This window comes from Melanaphis sacchari, unplaced genomic scaffold (genome assembly GCF_002803265.2).
Source record: "Melanaphis sacchari strain LSU unplaced genomic scaffold, SCAv2.0 Contig4_pilon_pilon, whole genome shotgun sequence".
Lineage (NCBI taxonomy): Eukaryota > Metazoa > Arthropoda > Insecta > Hemiptera > Aphididae > Melanaphis > Melanaphis sacchari.
This window is the reverse complement of record NW_020271335.1, coordinates 2,296,763-2,313,989: the sequence shown is the minus strand read 5'-3', so window position 1 is coordinate 2,313,989 and position 17,227 is coordinate 2,296,763. Positions and strand designations below refer to the sequence as shown.

At 24.0% G+C, this 17,227-nt stretch overlaps 4 protein-coding genes across 7 annotated transcripts; 1 reads left to right on the top strand and 3 right to left on the bottom strand.

The window, feature by feature from the left end:
* The first annotated feature begins 179 nt into the window (after positions 1-179).
* On the top strand, positions 180-2,027 carry LOC112599165 (calcineurin subunit B type 2). Of its 2 annotated transcripts, XM_025345954.1 has the most exons (6): positions 180-645; positions 711-750; positions 828-1,004; positions 1,063-1,184; positions 1,261-1,434; positions 1,938-2,027. In XM_025345954.1, exons 1-5 carry the CDS (start codon positions 643-645, stop codon positions 1,429-1,431), a joined length of 513 nt encoding a protein of 170 aa, XP_025201739.1. In that variant the 5' UTR covers positions 180-642; the 3' UTR covers positions 1,432-1,434; positions 1,938-2,027. The 2 variants fall into 2 exon arrangements, with proteins under 2 accessions (XP_025201739.1, XP_025201738.1); XM_025345953.1 differs by lacking the exon at positions 1,938-2,027 and having other exon boundaries at positions 181-645; positions 1,261-1,501.
* A 1,405-nt stretch (positions 2,028-3,432) lies between these two features.
* LOC112598827 lies at positions 3,433-11,076 on the bottom strand (the record flags this gene model as incomplete). The annotated part of the gene is made up of 9 exons (XM_025345458.1): positions 10,983-11,076; positions 10,535-10,643; positions 9,129-9,863; positions 8,876-9,057; positions 7,012-8,036; positions 6,824-6,951; positions 6,443-6,757; positions 5,496-5,716; positions 3,433-5,134 (listed from the first exon to the last, which is right to left on the bottom strand). Coding segments are annotated over exons 2-9 (4,392 nt in total), but the record flags the coding sequence as incomplete, so codon positions are not given.
* LOC112598828 (cytochrome c oxidase assembly factor 6 homolog) lies at positions 10,945-12,021 on the bottom strand. 2 transcript variants are annotated; one of them, XM_025345459.1, is made up of 3 exons: positions 11,894-12,021; positions 11,510-11,666; positions 10,945-11,115 (listed from the first exon to the last, which is right to left on the bottom strand). In XM_025345459.1, exons 1-3 carry the CDS (start codon positions 11,932-11,934, stop codon positions 11,029-11,031), a joined length of 285 nt encoding a protein of 94 aa, XP_025201244.1. In that variant the 5' UTR covers positions 11,935-12,021; the 3' UTR covers positions 10,945-11,028. The 2 variants fall into 2 exon arrangements, with proteins under 2 accessions (XP_025201244.1, XP_025201245.1); XM_025345460.1 differs by lacking the exon at positions 11,894-12,021 and adding an exon at positions 11,775-11,814.
* A 1,926-nt stretch (positions 12,022-13,947) lies between these two features.
* LOC112599052 (N-alpha-acetyltransferase 38, NatC auxiliary subunit) lies at positions 13,948-15,136 on the bottom strand. Of its 2 annotated transcripts, none has more exons than XM_025345768.1 (4): positions 15,002-15,136; positions 14,692-14,752; positions 14,342-14,503; positions 13,948-14,267 (listed from the first exon to the last, which is right to left on the bottom strand). In XM_025345768.1, the coding sequence occupies exons 2-4, from the start codon at positions 14,702-14,704 to the stop codon at positions 14,134-14,136; spliced, it is 309 nt and encodes a 102-aa protein (XP_025201553.1). In that variant the 5' UTR covers positions 14,705-14,752; positions 15,002-15,136; the 3' UTR covers positions 13,948-14,133. The 2 variants fall into 2 exon arrangements, with proteins under 2 accessions (XP_025201553.1, XP_025201552.1); XM_025345767.1 differs by having other exon boundaries at positions 13,956-14,267; positions 14,342-14,507; positions 15,002-15,128.
* Between the last annotated feature and the right edge of the window lie 2,091 nt (positions 15,137-17,227).

Genomic DNA, 17,227 nt, shown 5'->3' with positions numbered 1-17,227 from the left:
AACGTGGAGTTGATTCACTATGTTTAGAGACGAGGACGTGGCCAACGGCCAACGATAGATGGCGGTGCAAGACACGCGTCCGAGAGAGAAAATGATTGGTGGGAGGAGCTTGATATACTTATTGATGTGTTATCATCGTCGCCGGCCGGATCGCCGTTCGCTGAGGTAAGTTAGCGAGCGGGCGCGACGTTGTTTCAGCTGTTTTCAGGTTTTCACATGTTATCAAAATCGATATTTTTGTTACTTGATGCAATCTCTGCGTGTATATATATCGTATTATCGTTATTACAAAGGTAGGACGAGGTCGGTGGTCCTAGGCTCCCGCGACCCAGAGCGGTGCGACGAAAAATAAAAGCTCTCTCCCCCTCTTCACGCGCTCACATACACACACACACGTACATTTATACTATTTAATATTACCGTATTACGCGCGTGCGCTCCCTTACACACACACACACAAATATTCACCTACTACGATCAAGACATTTATAGTTTATACAATTATACCCGATCGAAACGGACCAAATCACACGCAAGTCCGTGATCGTTTCGTATTTCGACGATCAGCCGTACACACACGCTACTGCAGTCCACTACAGCTCTACTAGAACCTAATATCTCTGCAGTGTTTTACTATCGAACATGGTATGTAACGGTTGTGCTTGGCTGCCAGATGATAAACTAAATTTGTGCCTTGTAATATTTTCCAGGGTAACGAAAACTCACTGCCAATGGAGCTGTGCTCAAACTGTAAGTACCCACAACCATTTACATGCACACGCCATTATGTTAGAGACTAAAATGTGTTGTATTTTTAATGTTATTAGTCGATGCTGATGAGATCAGACGTTTGGGCAAACGGTTCCGCAAACTCGATCTGGACAACTCCGGTGCTTTGAGTCTGGATGAGTTTCTATCACTGCCTGAGCTTCAACAAAACCCCCTCGTTCAAAGAGTTATAGACATATTTGATGAGGATGGCAATGGTGAAGTAGACTTTAAAGGTAATGGTTATGTCTACATCTACATGGATTCTGGTTAATTTTTTTTTTTTCCCCATAGAATTTATTCAAGGGGTGTCTCAATTTAGTGTTAAGGGAGACAAAGAATCAAAGTTGCGGTTTGCGTTTCGAATCTATGATATGGATAACGATGGATATATATCAAATGGTGAATTATTTCAAGTACGTATCAGGCAATTAAAAGTTTTTAGTCTCTTAATACTTGCCTATTTATATTATGTATACATTTTATTTTAAGGTTTTGAAAATGATGGTTGGGAATAATTTGAAAGATACTCAACTTCAGCAAATTGTTGACAAAACAATTTTGTTTGCGGATAAAGATGAAGATGGCAAGATAAATTTTGAAGAGTTTTGTTCAGTTGTTGGCAATACAGATATACACAAAAAGATGGTTGTTGATGTTTAAATTGTAAGTTTTATTCAACTCCAATTAATTTTAACGGTAAAAAAACAATTCACGTTTATATATATATATATATATATATTTATACATATTATCTCATCTTTCTCGAATAATTAATTTTTTTAGTAATCTTCCAGCATTGTGATATTTTATTAATCTTTGTTACTGAAAATTTGTTCTCGCATTGCTTTTTCCTTTAAACTTTTAGCACTGTTTATATTCTCAAGCTTGTATAATACATACAATATCAAAAACATACAAATTATATATATATAAACAAAAAAAATATACATGTCACATTACATACATATAATGTATTATACAAATAAATAGTTATTGTTATATTCTTAATTAGTTTTATCAAATCTATGTATTATTATTTTTTTTTTTTTTAACAAGAAAGAGTTGTAAATTAAAAATTGTACTATTGAATAACTCTGTTCTGATAAATACTTATCGACAGAATAATTTATAAAATCTTTATGTATAATTATTATTTACCATTTCAGTTGGCACTGAACAATGAAAGAAAACCATAATAATTATAGTTTTTCAATATTTTTTTTTTGTTATGTTGATCTTTGTATTATATTTATTACTATTATTTTATTTATAAATGTTTTAATGAAAAAATAAATGAGAATACATTTATTTTTTCTAACTACTAGAAATTTGATTTGGTATAATATTTTATTAAAGGTATTTCAATTTTTTTAAATAAATTCTTTTAATAAATAATTAATATAATTACCTTAAATAATGTCAAGTAAAATTTAATTGGATAACATTTATTAATCAATTTTCTAGAACTAAAAAGTTAAACTTAAATATTTTGTGTTAATATTATCAATTAAAATGTAAGTGCCACTAGTATTCAAACGAAAATAAAAATTTACAGTCTAGTCAAGTGTTTGAATTTTTCAGATTAAATGCACATCATTAATCTTTTATTTTTTATTCACTTTTTACGAGCATAATTTTAATTACTGTAGATAAACAAAGCATAATTTACCAAATGTTATCATTGATAACCATAATAGAAAATTTGATTTATTATATAACATACAGACAGCAGTATCTATCTATATTATATTTATTCTACAGTAAAAATATACAAAACACAATTTGTTAATCTATTTAAATTGTTGTCATATTTTTTTTTACTTTTAATTAAAATGTTTAATATTACAATTAAAAAAAATTAATTATACTTATTTATTATTTATATATTTATATTTAACTTATACTGTTACCTTTAAAGTACAGTTAGTACTACTTGTATAATATATACATTGTACATTAAAAATTGTGGTATCTATAAATAAATAAGACTTCTCCGTTCATATTCTGTATTACTTAGTAAATTATTATTATTTTTTTTCTGTTAAATTGAATATATTATACTTGTCTTAACATATTTGTTTTTTATTTTTATTATCTTTAATAAACATATATCATCTATCAATTATTAAGTAGATAAGTAATTTATATCTAAAATATATTATCTATTGGCTGTATTTTGTTTATTTCTTAATTTTTAACAAAAAATAATATGTGATATTAGTGTACAGAATAATTAACTTACATTCATTTTTTATAATTATTTTGCAAATATTATGTTAGACAATGATATTTTTTTTTTTTTTTTATTAATAAATCTTCACATAAGATTGCTGGTTTATGATATAATATTATCTAATTATTGTTTAATTCAAGATAAAGACAGGATCAAAAAAAAACTCACCACTTTTTAAATTAAATACATAAATATGTTTTTTTTACAGGACAGGCTTTAGCATTTTACTTTCAGGCTTAATATTATGCATGAAAGATTGATAGAATAGAATTATAACATAATATTTATTATAATGTATTTATCAATACATTTTAATAGTTGACAATTGCAATATTATTAATTAATAATTTGTACAAAACATTTTCAAACTTATACTTAAAACCAACTAAATACTTAAATTAAAATTATTGTGAACATTAGAATTTAATTGGTAAATATATAAAATCCAGTATTGGAAAAAACATATTCAAATAATCATTAAAATTCAATAAAACTAAAATTTCTCTTTTGTAATATAATTTCTGGTAATGTATACTTGAATATGTATCTAAAATCATCAAATCTTCATCCATAAATGTGTGTTTAAATTCACATTCACTTTTTATAGTATTAAGACACTTTTCAACTACTTCTTTATAATAATCGAGATTATCATTTGCTTTAATCAAAGATTTGAGGCCTTCAAAAGCCAATTTCATGATATTTGATTGTTCTTGGTACACATTCGACTGATCATTAAAAAATGGATTTATAGTTTCATCAAATTCAGTACGTAGTTTAATCTCAGATAACTGGTTCCAAAAACAGTTAAATGCAAACTTTGGATTTATTATAGAAGATACTATTTCTATCTCAAACATTTTCCTTAAACACATGTAAGGATTTAGTATGGAAGAACAATTATAACAAATGTAATTCACAAACCTTGTCACCTCAATCCGTACATCAATATCTTCATCTTGCAATAACTCAACAACTGCATTCCATACTCTGACATCATCCTTTAGATTTTTGAAATAATATAGAGATCTTGAAGAACTACATCTATCATTAGAATCATACAAATCACAATCAATGTGTTTACACACAATTGGTAATAAAGTTAAATAAACTTTACTGGGACATAACCAGCTGAGAACTGGTAGCATGGCAATAAAATCTTTTTCTGAGCATAATGCACATTTCTGTAATATTGCAGAAAAATAATCAGCTTCTAGTTCTACTTCAATTTTAATATTTTCAAGATGCATGTTTAAAAGTACATCAATATTCATAATAATTTCTTTTAGTATGTCTTTGTCATCAACATCAAGAAAATTAACAAATTTATTAATTAAAAGTAATACATCTTTTGGGTTTTTATTAAAATCTTTAAGACATTTCAAAAAACATATTGTTGTATGTTTGTCAGCTTTCATATAAAATTCTATTAAGCCTGACAAGTCTAATGATTGTGATATGTTATTTTTTATCATTAATTGTTTAACAAGAATATGGTCAATTGATGAATTTAAAGGAAGTGGATCTAATACTTTGCAGTTTAATGAAATGTACATTGATTTACATAATGGTGGTAAATTTTTATGTTCAATTTTAAAAACTTGATACTCTTGATTGAATTCCATAAAATAAACATCTTTTAAATATTTATACACTGACATTAATCCATGTAAATGATTGAAACCTTTAAATTCTGAAAAATTAATTACTCCGTCATATTTTAATATTTCATTACTAATTTGATTCAGAGTTGATGATATTTCATTAACTTGTATTGTGTTGGCATAAGCTTGAGCTGCCATATTTCTTATAGTATATATTTCAAGAGCAAAACCAGTAGACCACAAATTAAAACGAAGACTTTTTAAAAACTGTTGATGATCTGATGACAACAAACTCCATGACTGTAATTTTAAACTCTTCAGTAGAGACATAAAAGGGATTAAACGAGCCTGGCTTGAAAGTTTACAATTTGTTTGTGACCATAAATGTTGTAAACGTTGCATTAATCGTGGAAAATGATATAGTAATGGTTCTAGTGGTAAATGAGATAGCCAACAATCATTGTTTAAACGATTTTGACCAATCAATCTCACTTGGAGTGAACTGAAGAACTGAAGAGCAGCATTTCTTAAAACAATTATACCAATAATCAATAATTGCAGACAAATACCAAAAAGCAATAATTTTATCAAACACTTTAGAAGATGTATATATACATGTTTCAGCGTTTTAAACATAACATGACAAATTTAACGTTCAAAAGAAAATATTTTACATTGTTATTTTTAATACTAAAATGAATTGATCTGCTGTTAAATTAAAAGTTAAAAATATCATCTAAAGCACTTTGAAATTTTTTTTTTTTTATATTTTAGTTTTTAAACGTAACATAAGCATTTTGAAATAAACAAAACAAATTATAATCTTAAAATGCCTTTAACATGCAAATATAAAGTCCTCTTTATTTACTTAATAACTTTAAATTTACCTGATTGTCCAAAATGGAGAATTTAATTTATCAATACAAAGCATGATCATATCCTCCATGAAACAGTATAAACTACCTGTAGAAATTGATGCATTTGCAACAATTGCAGTTAATAGATGTTGAGCTCTAGCTTGTGGTAAATCAACAATTGTATCAATATCAGTACACACATTTTCTTTTGCTATATTGTATAATTGTTTAATACAATCCTTAACAGTGATCTAAAATTTTAAAAATATATGTATGTAAATTATTAATAGATATAATATTAATTATAATTATAAAATTGATTTTTAAGTCTAAAAATTTCTAAGCGGCTAGGATTAAAATTTAAATGATGTTGTTATTTTTAATTTAGACAAACAATTATTACATTTAAAATAAATAATCTTATGTAAGTTATTTATTTATAATTTAAATTAATAATACATTTTTTGTTAAACAACCTTTTTTTTAAATACATTTTTACAAATATTTTATAAAACATGTTTTTCATAAATTAATAAATAATAAAGTTTACTTTAATTATTTAAATAAACTATTTGTGTGTAATTTTGGTAGAAAAGACCAGTTTTAACATAATTGACTCGTTTGTGTGTGTGAGTGTGTATGGGTGGGGGTGTACCTAATTTAAAAATCAATAATTGTAGATATTTGAAGTGTTCGCAAAATGTTTATATTAACATGTTATATATACATGATAAATTGTTTTGCTATTTAAGACATTAACAATTTTTTAATACATTTTGATTATTTTTCTATAAATGTAATTAAAAAATGTGGTTAAAAAGTATATAAATATAACACAATTCGTGAGGTTACTCATAAGTAGTATATATTGAAAGCAAAATATTTAAAACAATTAAGAATTCTTTTTATACTCAATACTCATATTACAACACTTAGTAATCAATGTCTACAATTTAATGACTACAAAATAAACTCACTTTATTATTTGTCACAATCGCATGAATAAGATATCTTACTCCAGCTGACCTTCTTGATATCTCATCTTCTGGTTTCATACAATTAATATGGTCAGTTAACATATTCTGACACCAATTTAGAGATTCTTTCCAATGCTTTATTATTATTCCAAGTGATTTGCAAGTAGCTTCCATGGCACCTTTATGTCTACACCTAATTAACACATCTGCTATCATATCTGCACATCTTTTTATTTGAGTATTTTTATATTGTTTATTTGAAATATCACTAATTGCTAACATAATTGCATACTTGCTTGCAACATCACAACAAACCTGTAAAAATTAATTAATATTTGATGAATAAAAAATGCTATTGTATATATATATAACAAATTTTACTTTAATATTTATCCAAATGAAATTTAATAGAAATTGGTTTGTTGGTATTTGAACATTGTCTTGATTTGATATACGTAAACTACTTAATGCATCATCCATCTGAGCAAAAGATGGTGCCTCAGTTTTACCTAAGTAAATTGAATATAATAAAAATAACAATATTATGATTTTTTAAATAAAAAAAATACCTTCTGCATCCATCCTAGAAGATAACGTGTCCAGCATTAGATTTAAATTATCTTCAATCAAATTTAACATGACCTCGATTTGAGTTTCATTTAACTTATTTTTTTCTGGTGAATTTTCTTCGAATGATAAATTGTTAAGTACATCTAATAGACCATAAAGTGTACCATGTGTCACATTACTCACAAAATTATCCTTTAGTCGTTTCTCTTGTTTTTTTGCTAAATCTAATATATATGCAGACACAGATGAATGGCTTAAGTTGAATATATCAATTTGAAGTCCTGATTTATAAGCCAATGATGTTATTGTATATATTATAGTTGAACCACTTTCATTTTTATAAAATAAAGGATCATAACATAAATTTAAACCAAGTTTCATCCAATTATTTAAGTATATTTTGTCTTCTTTCACAACATTAAAATATGATACTAGTATTTCACTACATGTTTTTCTAACATCTTCAGAGTCTAATAAATTTGTAAAAAGTAAATGTCTACATGAATATGAAACATAATCATTGTTTGTAAACTTTAATATGACCAAATATATTTTTAATGATGTAATTTTTCTTTGGTAATTTGAACCAGGCAACAAATTTGATGAAACAAATTCATGCAATCTATCCAAAAATGTGGTTAGAATTGAACTTAGTTTCTTACATTTACGTAACATATTTTCTAATCCAAAAATAAGCTTTGTTCTTAAAGTTGAACAGTCGCTGTTTATATTATCAACAATAAAATTGTAAATTAAGTTCAATACATCAGTTGATAACTTTAAAGAACACAAAATGGTGAATGCTACAGATCTTATTTTAGTATCACCAGAATTCAAAGACGAGTCAAGTATTTCATGAAAATTTTCTACTTCAGTGTTATAAATCATTTTTAATACAGATATTTGAAGATATAAATCTGGTTTTGATTGTCTGTTCATTTTTTCATATAACATCAATAAACTACCAATATGTTTAGATTTCATTAGAGGTATTAAATAAGTCACAAAATTATACCTAGTTAACCTGAAAAATTAAATAAATTAATATCTAATTTAATTCAAAACAATATACTTATGAACAATTAAAAAAAATTAAATAATAGTTAAAAGGGCATAAAATCTACATTGTTTATAAACATTAAGTTCAATTTTTTACAAATAATATGTTAAAATTGTAGAAATACATAAATTAATTTATAATTGAAAATTCAAAAAATTTTAAATTATTAAAAATTAAAAAAAAAAAAAAAGTTTAATTTAAAGCCACATAAATTTTGTATTAAAACTCACATTTTGACATCAGATAAATATCATAAACAGTCACTTTTAATATTTTATTACTATTAAAAAAAATAAGCAACATATAAAAACTAAAATATGTAATGCTATTATTCAAATTATTATTATTTATAATTAATGACATTTTTTAAATATTTATACTAATTTTAAAGTTTTTATATTTGATAGACATTAAAAACTTGAAATTTAATTTAGTTCTTTTCTTTATAAATTTTTATAAAACATTATTAACGAGGAATAATAATTAGTATTAATATTCCTGATAAGTTGTAATAAAATTATAACAATATCAAAATATCAAAAAACCATGAAAATTTGTAAATTATTTTATAATAAAATAATTTAAAAAACTATAATTTTAATAACTTGATAGATTAAAAAATGTAATTTTAATTTTCTCGAGTTCTTACAGAATCTTCAATTCCCATAAAATTATAAGTACAATATTTTTAAAGGCATTTCCAGTTTAATTTTTGTTAAAAAAACATCCAAATTTGGAACTCACAATATTACTTTGAGACTTTAATATCTACATAGGGTAATGTCATTAATTATAATACTTACTCAGAAATACTGTTACTAGAAATCAGATTTTCAATAATTGGCTGCATAATTAAAGCACAAAAATCATCTTCATTTAAATCTTTGATAAATGTTTTGTACAGACCTATACAAGGAGACATCAAGTATGGTTCATCCAAACATTTCCACATTGAAATTGACAAAATATTATATTTCTCTAAAATCTAAAATTATAGCAAGTAATGAACCAAAAGTATATTACAATTTATGAGTAAAAAAATACCATAGTTCATACCTTTTTAGCACCATATTTTGAAACAATGACAGTCAACATATAAAACTTAATTCTCAGAGACCAAGATATTTCCATCATAACTATATTTAGTATATAATCTAAATCTTCAAGATCTAAACATTTTTTTAACAGTAAAATACATTGGTCATGAATTGATGGTAAATAATGATTCATTTGACCCATAAGGACCTTATAAATACATTTTGATGATATTTTCCACTGATCTTTTGTTATAACTGTCATACATTCTGTTAAATATTTTAAAGCTTCTAAGTTTATTTCAGAATGACGAAAGCACAATTCACAAATATTTTCAATTGAATTATTTAAACAATTAAATTGTTTTTCATATTGAAAACATTTAACAGCACCGACATGAATAAGCAAACAATATTGATCATATTTTTGTGATGGTAATTTAAATTTTTTTCCAAGACATACAAAGTCTATGATGTAAATACCATAATTATTTGATTCATCCTTTTTCATAGGTAAGGTCCATTTATACTTCTCTTTATTATTAGATTGTTGTTTTATTATATTTTGATGACTTAAATGATATGTTTGATATAAAATTTGAGGAAAAACACTTTGATAGTCTAATGCATATTTTTTATAATCAACAATATCCATTAAACGAAAATGAATATTTTTTAAAATATCTTGACATTGTTGATTTTTTGTACAATAGTTTACATCACCATCTATACTTTTTTGAAGAAAATTATGTAACTCCTGAAAAGTAATTAATTAGATAATATAATAATTAATAATAGATATATAAATCAATTTTTTATTACAAAATTAATTTAAATAGTGATTAAAACACATTCATAATAAATTTATAAAATATATTTTTATACTTTCACAGATTGATTTTATTTTATTTTTTTTTATTATTATTGTATATTACACAAAATAGTTAAAAATAAAATTTATAAAACTATTGAAAAGATTTTTAAGTTATTGTGTATTTAAACAATTGTTAAAATATAAACTTGTCATTTAAGTAAAGTTTTTATTGGTATTTTTTGTTGTTTTTTTTTTTTTGCTAATTTAAAATTATTTTTATTCAGCTATAAATATGATTTACGTAATAAAGAATATGTATAATTAAATTTGCTGTTTTTGAATATTATTACGTTTAGTTTTTTTTATGCCTTCAAAGTTTAAAGAGCCTTAATCAATTTAATTTTTGTATACTTTTTTTTTGCCTTTACTCCAAACTACATAGTAATGGCCAATAATCACTCTTGTCCAACATCTACATAGGGCCCTGTCCCCTATCTTTTCATTACTATAAAAGCTATTTTCATGTAAAAATATGGTTCTTATAGTTTTATATAATTACAAAATTTGAAATGCCTATACTTGTTACTTAACAGTATTACATACTACATACTTACAGTCATAGAAGTATAATTATATTGAAAATTGTTTTCTAACACTTCGACACTAAATTTGTTTAATAATTCTTGAGATGACAACATATTTGAAAGGATATTATAATTAAAGCTGAAAAAATAAGATTATTTTAGATAGTAAAAATAAAAACATAAGTATTTGATTTAGAACCCAAATAATTTAGTGTATAAATTAAAAGACAAATAATAAAATAGGTGACAACTATAATAAATATTTATTAGTTTAACAGTTATTTTTTTCATGATACAAATTAGATAATAAGTAGATCTAAACAATTTTTATTTTTGTTATTTTTATTTTTTATACATAACATTTAAGCTATTATTATATATTTAACTTTTCAACATATGAAAGATCAAAATGTTCAATTATAAAAATAAATATAAAAAAACTAATTTCAAATAAACTATTATAGCTAATGTTACCTACCAATTAAACTAACATCAATATTGAGTATAATATTATATTAAGTACATCATTTTTCGTTTAAAGGTTCATAACCATCTTTTTCCATTTTTTCTTTAAACTTCAAGTAGTTATATTTTCTATCAAAATGTTTTACCTGAAAAATTAATTATTATTAATAATATATATTTATTATTGATTTTTTCAATTTATATAAAATATATTTTATTCAGTTTTAGAATAGCTAGTTTTATAAATACTCAATGAGTTTATAATTATTAATAGCTGAACACTCCAAAAGCTGTAATCAAGAATGATCTTACCCCAATTATTTTTAGAAAATAATGGAACAAGTAAGTAAAATTTTGACATTTTTATCTTTGGGACTAGCCCTTCTTAAACTGAATAGAATTTATCTAAATACATATATTTTAAAATTACATAAATATTCTTTAAACTGAATGTAAATCTTAAGTGGAAGATAATCAATAATTGAAATTTTAAATAAAACTGTAACCTATCAATTTTAATATATTTTAACATAAATTTACCCATTGAACAGGACAAGATGATTCATAGATTAGTCTGAGATCAGTACATTTGTCTGTGTTATCATTGTTAGAACGCAGACATTCCCAAAAATTATCACGAGACAACCAACACTTAGTGCGTTCAGTTTTGGATAAAAATTCCTCTTTGGAGCTCATTCTAATAAATACAATTATCAAAGTCGTTTAAAATCATTACAAGTTACTATGTCATATATATATATATATAGAATAAAAGTTTGTGAATATAAGCCCATTTATAACTTACAAGGTATATTATCTTTAACAATTTATATGTAAAAACTATATAAAGTCTTAAAGTATTGATTCAAAATTTTTTGATGAAATACAAAAAATAATTACTTAATTAGAATTTAACTCGTGTACCTATTTATAAATATGACGCTCATGTAGTGTTCATCAATCATCAGCAAATTTCACGAAAAATAAAGATTACGATTTAGTATTTACGAATTTTTATCTCATCATTATTACATCGTGGTTTCTTGCATGGTTTAAGGTTTAATCACTAGATAATAGATATGATAACAGAAGTAATGAATCACGGCTATAAGATAAAGTGTTGCGCATTCATGGATAAAAAAAAAAATTATATTTTTTTATGTAACCGCAGAACGATAGAACTACAGCGGAATTACATTGAAATTTGAATATTTGGCATCAAATTTTATGGCAATTCTAATTATCTTTCCCGCCATTTGTTATTTTCCGATAATCGGTTTAAAATTGTTGTTTAAAAATAAGGCGGTAGACAAATTAAAAAATATATGAAGTAAGCATGAAAATTAGCGATGGAAATAGTTATAACACTTATAACTCTTATTTTATCAGCCGAAAATAAAATTGTCATATTTAATTATTTAATCTATTCAGTATTCTGTAATATTCTAGTAGATAGTGGGAATTTGGATTTTTTATTGTTAAAATTAAGTATTAATATTAATATATAGTGAAAGTAAGGATAATGATAGATAAAATATGAATATAATTGAATTGGTAAACTTTAAAAAATTTGGGTAAAGGCTTACAGTTACAATAGTCCTTTTATAAATATAAAAACAATAACTCTTTAGATATAATAATCTAATAAATAGTAGATTATCTAATTAAAATTTATATTACATCTAAGATTATGATGATACTCGTAGTAAAATTGAAAGATATAATATTATAAATACTTTTTTCTGTCTAATCTTTTGGTGTTAATGTTAAAATAAAATATATACCTACTACCGATATACAAATGAAACAATTGACAAACTTGGTAAATATTTTACAAACTATTATAATATTTTTATTACTAAGAAAGGCGACAGAGAGAAAAAAGTTAAGGAATTAAACCTATCAAAATCAATAATCTATAAAACATAATAAAGACATAAATATTGTTGATATTTTATATTAATTTGTTTTATAGTTTAAAAATTTAAGCCACCTAACTTATGAGTTAAATTATAGTAACTTAATCTTAATTTATGCTTGTGTAGATAGGTATTATTTATTTATACCTTAAAAATTTAACTACAAAAAAAGTGAGGCTAAAGTTTAGGTGATGCAAATTTAAATTTAATAATAAGATAAATAAGTAGCCTTAGATGTTTAAAAAACTATTTTTGAAAAAAAGGTATAAAAATAAATACCATAATATATTTTATCAGCCATGTCTATAAGAAGTCTTTCTTCTGCAATATATTATTATTCAAGGAACAAAATAAATACTTTACTTCCATATAGTAAAATATTATGTAATAATTTGATTGTTAACAATACATAAAAAAATATTTTTACAAGTCTTTCTACATTGAGATTTTGGGCAATTATATCTTTAACTGAACAGAGTTTTTAACAGTAATTTGGAGTATTAGTAGGTACCAGGTTAGGCATACTCGCATACTTGTTTAAGATATTACCCATATCTACCTAAAACAATATCATATAAATTTGGAACTGATAATTTTAGTTATGTTGTAGGGAAGATCTCCACTGTACCTCTTTTGATTCTAGTAACTAATTAATTTCATAAAATATAATATATTTTTAACTATCCAAACAAACTTAGTAATGACAAATAACAATATACATATAATAGGTAATTGAAGATGTATATATATAAAATTACAACAAAGCAGAAAAATTTAAAAAACTAACATTATTTGACTACACTTGTAGCAATTTATTTTAAATCTAAAATAACTTAATTATATTATGTTATAATAAAAATCACTTCTAATTTTGAAAATTTAGTTATGAAAATAAATCAATTATCTGATAAATAGTGATTCTAATAAAAGGTCAATTTAATATTAAAAACAAATAATTTAGTTTAGATTTTTAATTCATGATTCCAAAAAAAAAAAACTGATTCTATAAACCAGTAATCATAATAAAAAGAACTTTTTGACTTATTGTTTATTAAAAATAGTATGAAAATATGTATTATTAATATAAATACTACATAAAGTTGTTACATTTGTAATTTTCTTACAGATATACTTCAAAATCTGTTAATATTTTGATGAAAAATAATAATGTAGGACTTAAATTAAAAATTAACGATGATGAAAAAATAAGCACAACAATTAAATTATAACTGAAATCATTTAAAATTATGAAATTTCTTCAAAATTTGATGAATTTATAGGTTGCTCATTTGTTTGTTGTACATCTGTATGAATTGAAATAATATGTCGTCCAGGTATCATTACTAAGCCTAAAAGCCGAGATTCTCCAGTTTCTAAATCTAAACACAAATATAATTTATGAAAAATATAAACATCATAAATGATTTAATTTGTTTTCTTAATAAGTATTTACCTTTTTCATTGAAGTATTCATAACATGTATTAAGTATAATATGGGCATCCTTATCAGTACAGACAAATGTTCCTACTAAAATACGGCCATCTATTAAATTAACTTTCATTTGTTGATTCAACCAAGACATAAGTTTTCGTCTTCCTTCAGAATGTATTCGCTCTGGCTTAAATAAAAACCACAATCATACATTAAATAAAATATTGATATCTTATTTTAAAAATAAGATATTAAACAAATTGCTTTTTATCAGTAATCACACATATAATCCATTAAATAAGGGTTAAGTATTTTAAAAGAAATAATATACATTAATATTACAAAACAAATAATTTTTATGATCAACTTACCAGATAGTTGCATACTTGAGTTTTATGAATATTTTGATTGTCTGTTTCCATTTTCAAAAGCCTATGGATTTAATAAATTCTTTTTTTAGTAATAATATAAAAAACAAGATCAGCAAATGGATAATGCACAAGTGACTTTAAATGTTTATACAAATACAGTATAAATAATATAAATCATAAATATTAAATAACATAACAAATCATTTTCTTACTATTTATACAAGTTTTATAAATATTGTTATTGTAGGTAGTATTTAAATTTAGTAGATAACTAAATTAAATTATAGATTAAAATTAATAAATTATTTACCTTCAAATGCTATAATAAGTACAATAAATGTTTGCATGTAAGTTTAAAAATATTTTCAATACTCTTGTTCAATTTCAATTACACTGTTATCAGTTTGACAATTTATCACAACTGGATTCTGACTTTCAAAGATAGTATTCTGAGTTTATCTATAATTCTGTACCTGTATTTTTAAATGATTATATTAATATTATAGATTATCACAGATATAGATAACAATATTGTACTATAATATATATATATATATAATTTATATTATATTTATACCGTAGTTGTTGACAACATTGTTTAATAAGTAATGCAAATTGATTGCTATATCCTTAGATCATATACAAAAGTCTATGGAATATGGACTATGACTGCATATATATACCACATTACTATTTATCATTTACCATTTACCATTTTTTCTTATAAAACCTATACCACGATAAACAATAATACCACAGAACAATAATAATACGGATACTACATAGTACAATGTACATACCATTGATTCTCTTTGACTGGTGGTGAAATCATAAACAAATTAAACCACAGTTTTGGCGATAGAACCAAACAGACTAAACATTGAATCATGGCGTCCACTGCGTTTACAAACGTTTACTTCACAGTTTAATAAACAGGAGACTCAAATTTCTCCAATATCAAACATTCCTAACGTTTATGTGACTATTAATCTCTTCGTTGTTTAAACCTTAAAGGCAGGTTTTCACAACTACTTCACGTGTATGTTCATAAAAATCTTGCTGTGGTTGATTAACATTCATGGTAAGATTTTGGTATACTAAAATAGTTATTTTCATGTACACAGTACACGATAAACATAAGAAAACCATAGCTACTTAATATAACCATTGTGAAATGTTTAGGGGACTATTCAAAAAATATACATTCAAATAAATGTGTATAGTGAAAAGGAACTTCGTCTTAGTTGTATATAACCAGTAACCACTGTTATAACTAAAGTTTATCATGGATACTCGGAAAAAAAATATGAAAACGCAAGTATTTTAAGGATATCTAATGTATTATTGACTAATGACTGGTTGATTTTAGTTTGTAGCCACGTACAACATTTTTTGTAGGATATATTTAATTCTTAACAGCGAAAATTAGTAAAGGTAAAGTTAGAACTGTTTAACCTTTTGATGATGACGATGGAAGAATAACAATTTTAACTACATACCTATGGAAGTGTCAAGTGAGGCATATTATTAAGTTTAATTATTTTCAGACAACAATTATAATTAATTACTTACTGAATAATGATTAGAACCTTAATTTTGGATTGATATTTGATATTCATGTAGAAATTATATAAATTGAGTTAAAATGAAGAGTAAAAACATGAAACTTTCCTTTTAAAATAATACCAATGTTTTTTCCCATGCATTTTGATTAATTTGTGGGATACCAAATTAGGTACTGATTGAGCTTTGTTTTCAACCAGGGACACAATATTTTTGAATACCATTATTAATGCTAAATTAACAAAATTAAAAATTAGCTTTCAGATATTTTTCATTACAACAATAGCATATTATAGTAGGTTAAACCAGTATTATAAACCAGTAACGATTTAAAACTATACACACATTTAGCGCCAAAATATATATTTTAAATTACCTACATATTATATAGGTAAATACACAAAAGTGCTATAAAAAAAATAGTCATGATTCTTTCTTTATTAAAGAGCTGATTTTTGGTGTTAAATGGTGCGCCTTAGTTTTGAGACAGTGGAGCATAGGCGCACATAGGGGGGCATATTTTATCAATCATTTGAAAATTATTGTGATTCATTGGGTTGGAATTTTTTTTCCATTATAAATAGACAATATGTAGCTTATGAATTCACGATTAATAATGTATTGATTGTATTGTATGAATGCACGTTCCACTGTTCCAGTTTTCGTCTAAACGTTGAACATTAACAGCAATCATATAATAAAAATTTGCATTATCTTACAGAAAATTAAATCTTATTTAAAATTAATTAGTGATTAGATATTATTATTATTATTATTATATATATATATATATAATATAAATACATTTTAATATTAATTATAATAATTAAAAATTATTAGAATGCAGTTTATTATGATATTAGGGGGGGGCAAAGCCCCCCACGGATCTGTTTACTGTAAATTATTCCACCACCCCCTAAATTCACACCCAATGTGCGCCTATGCAGTGGAGACATGAATAGAAATGTCTCAG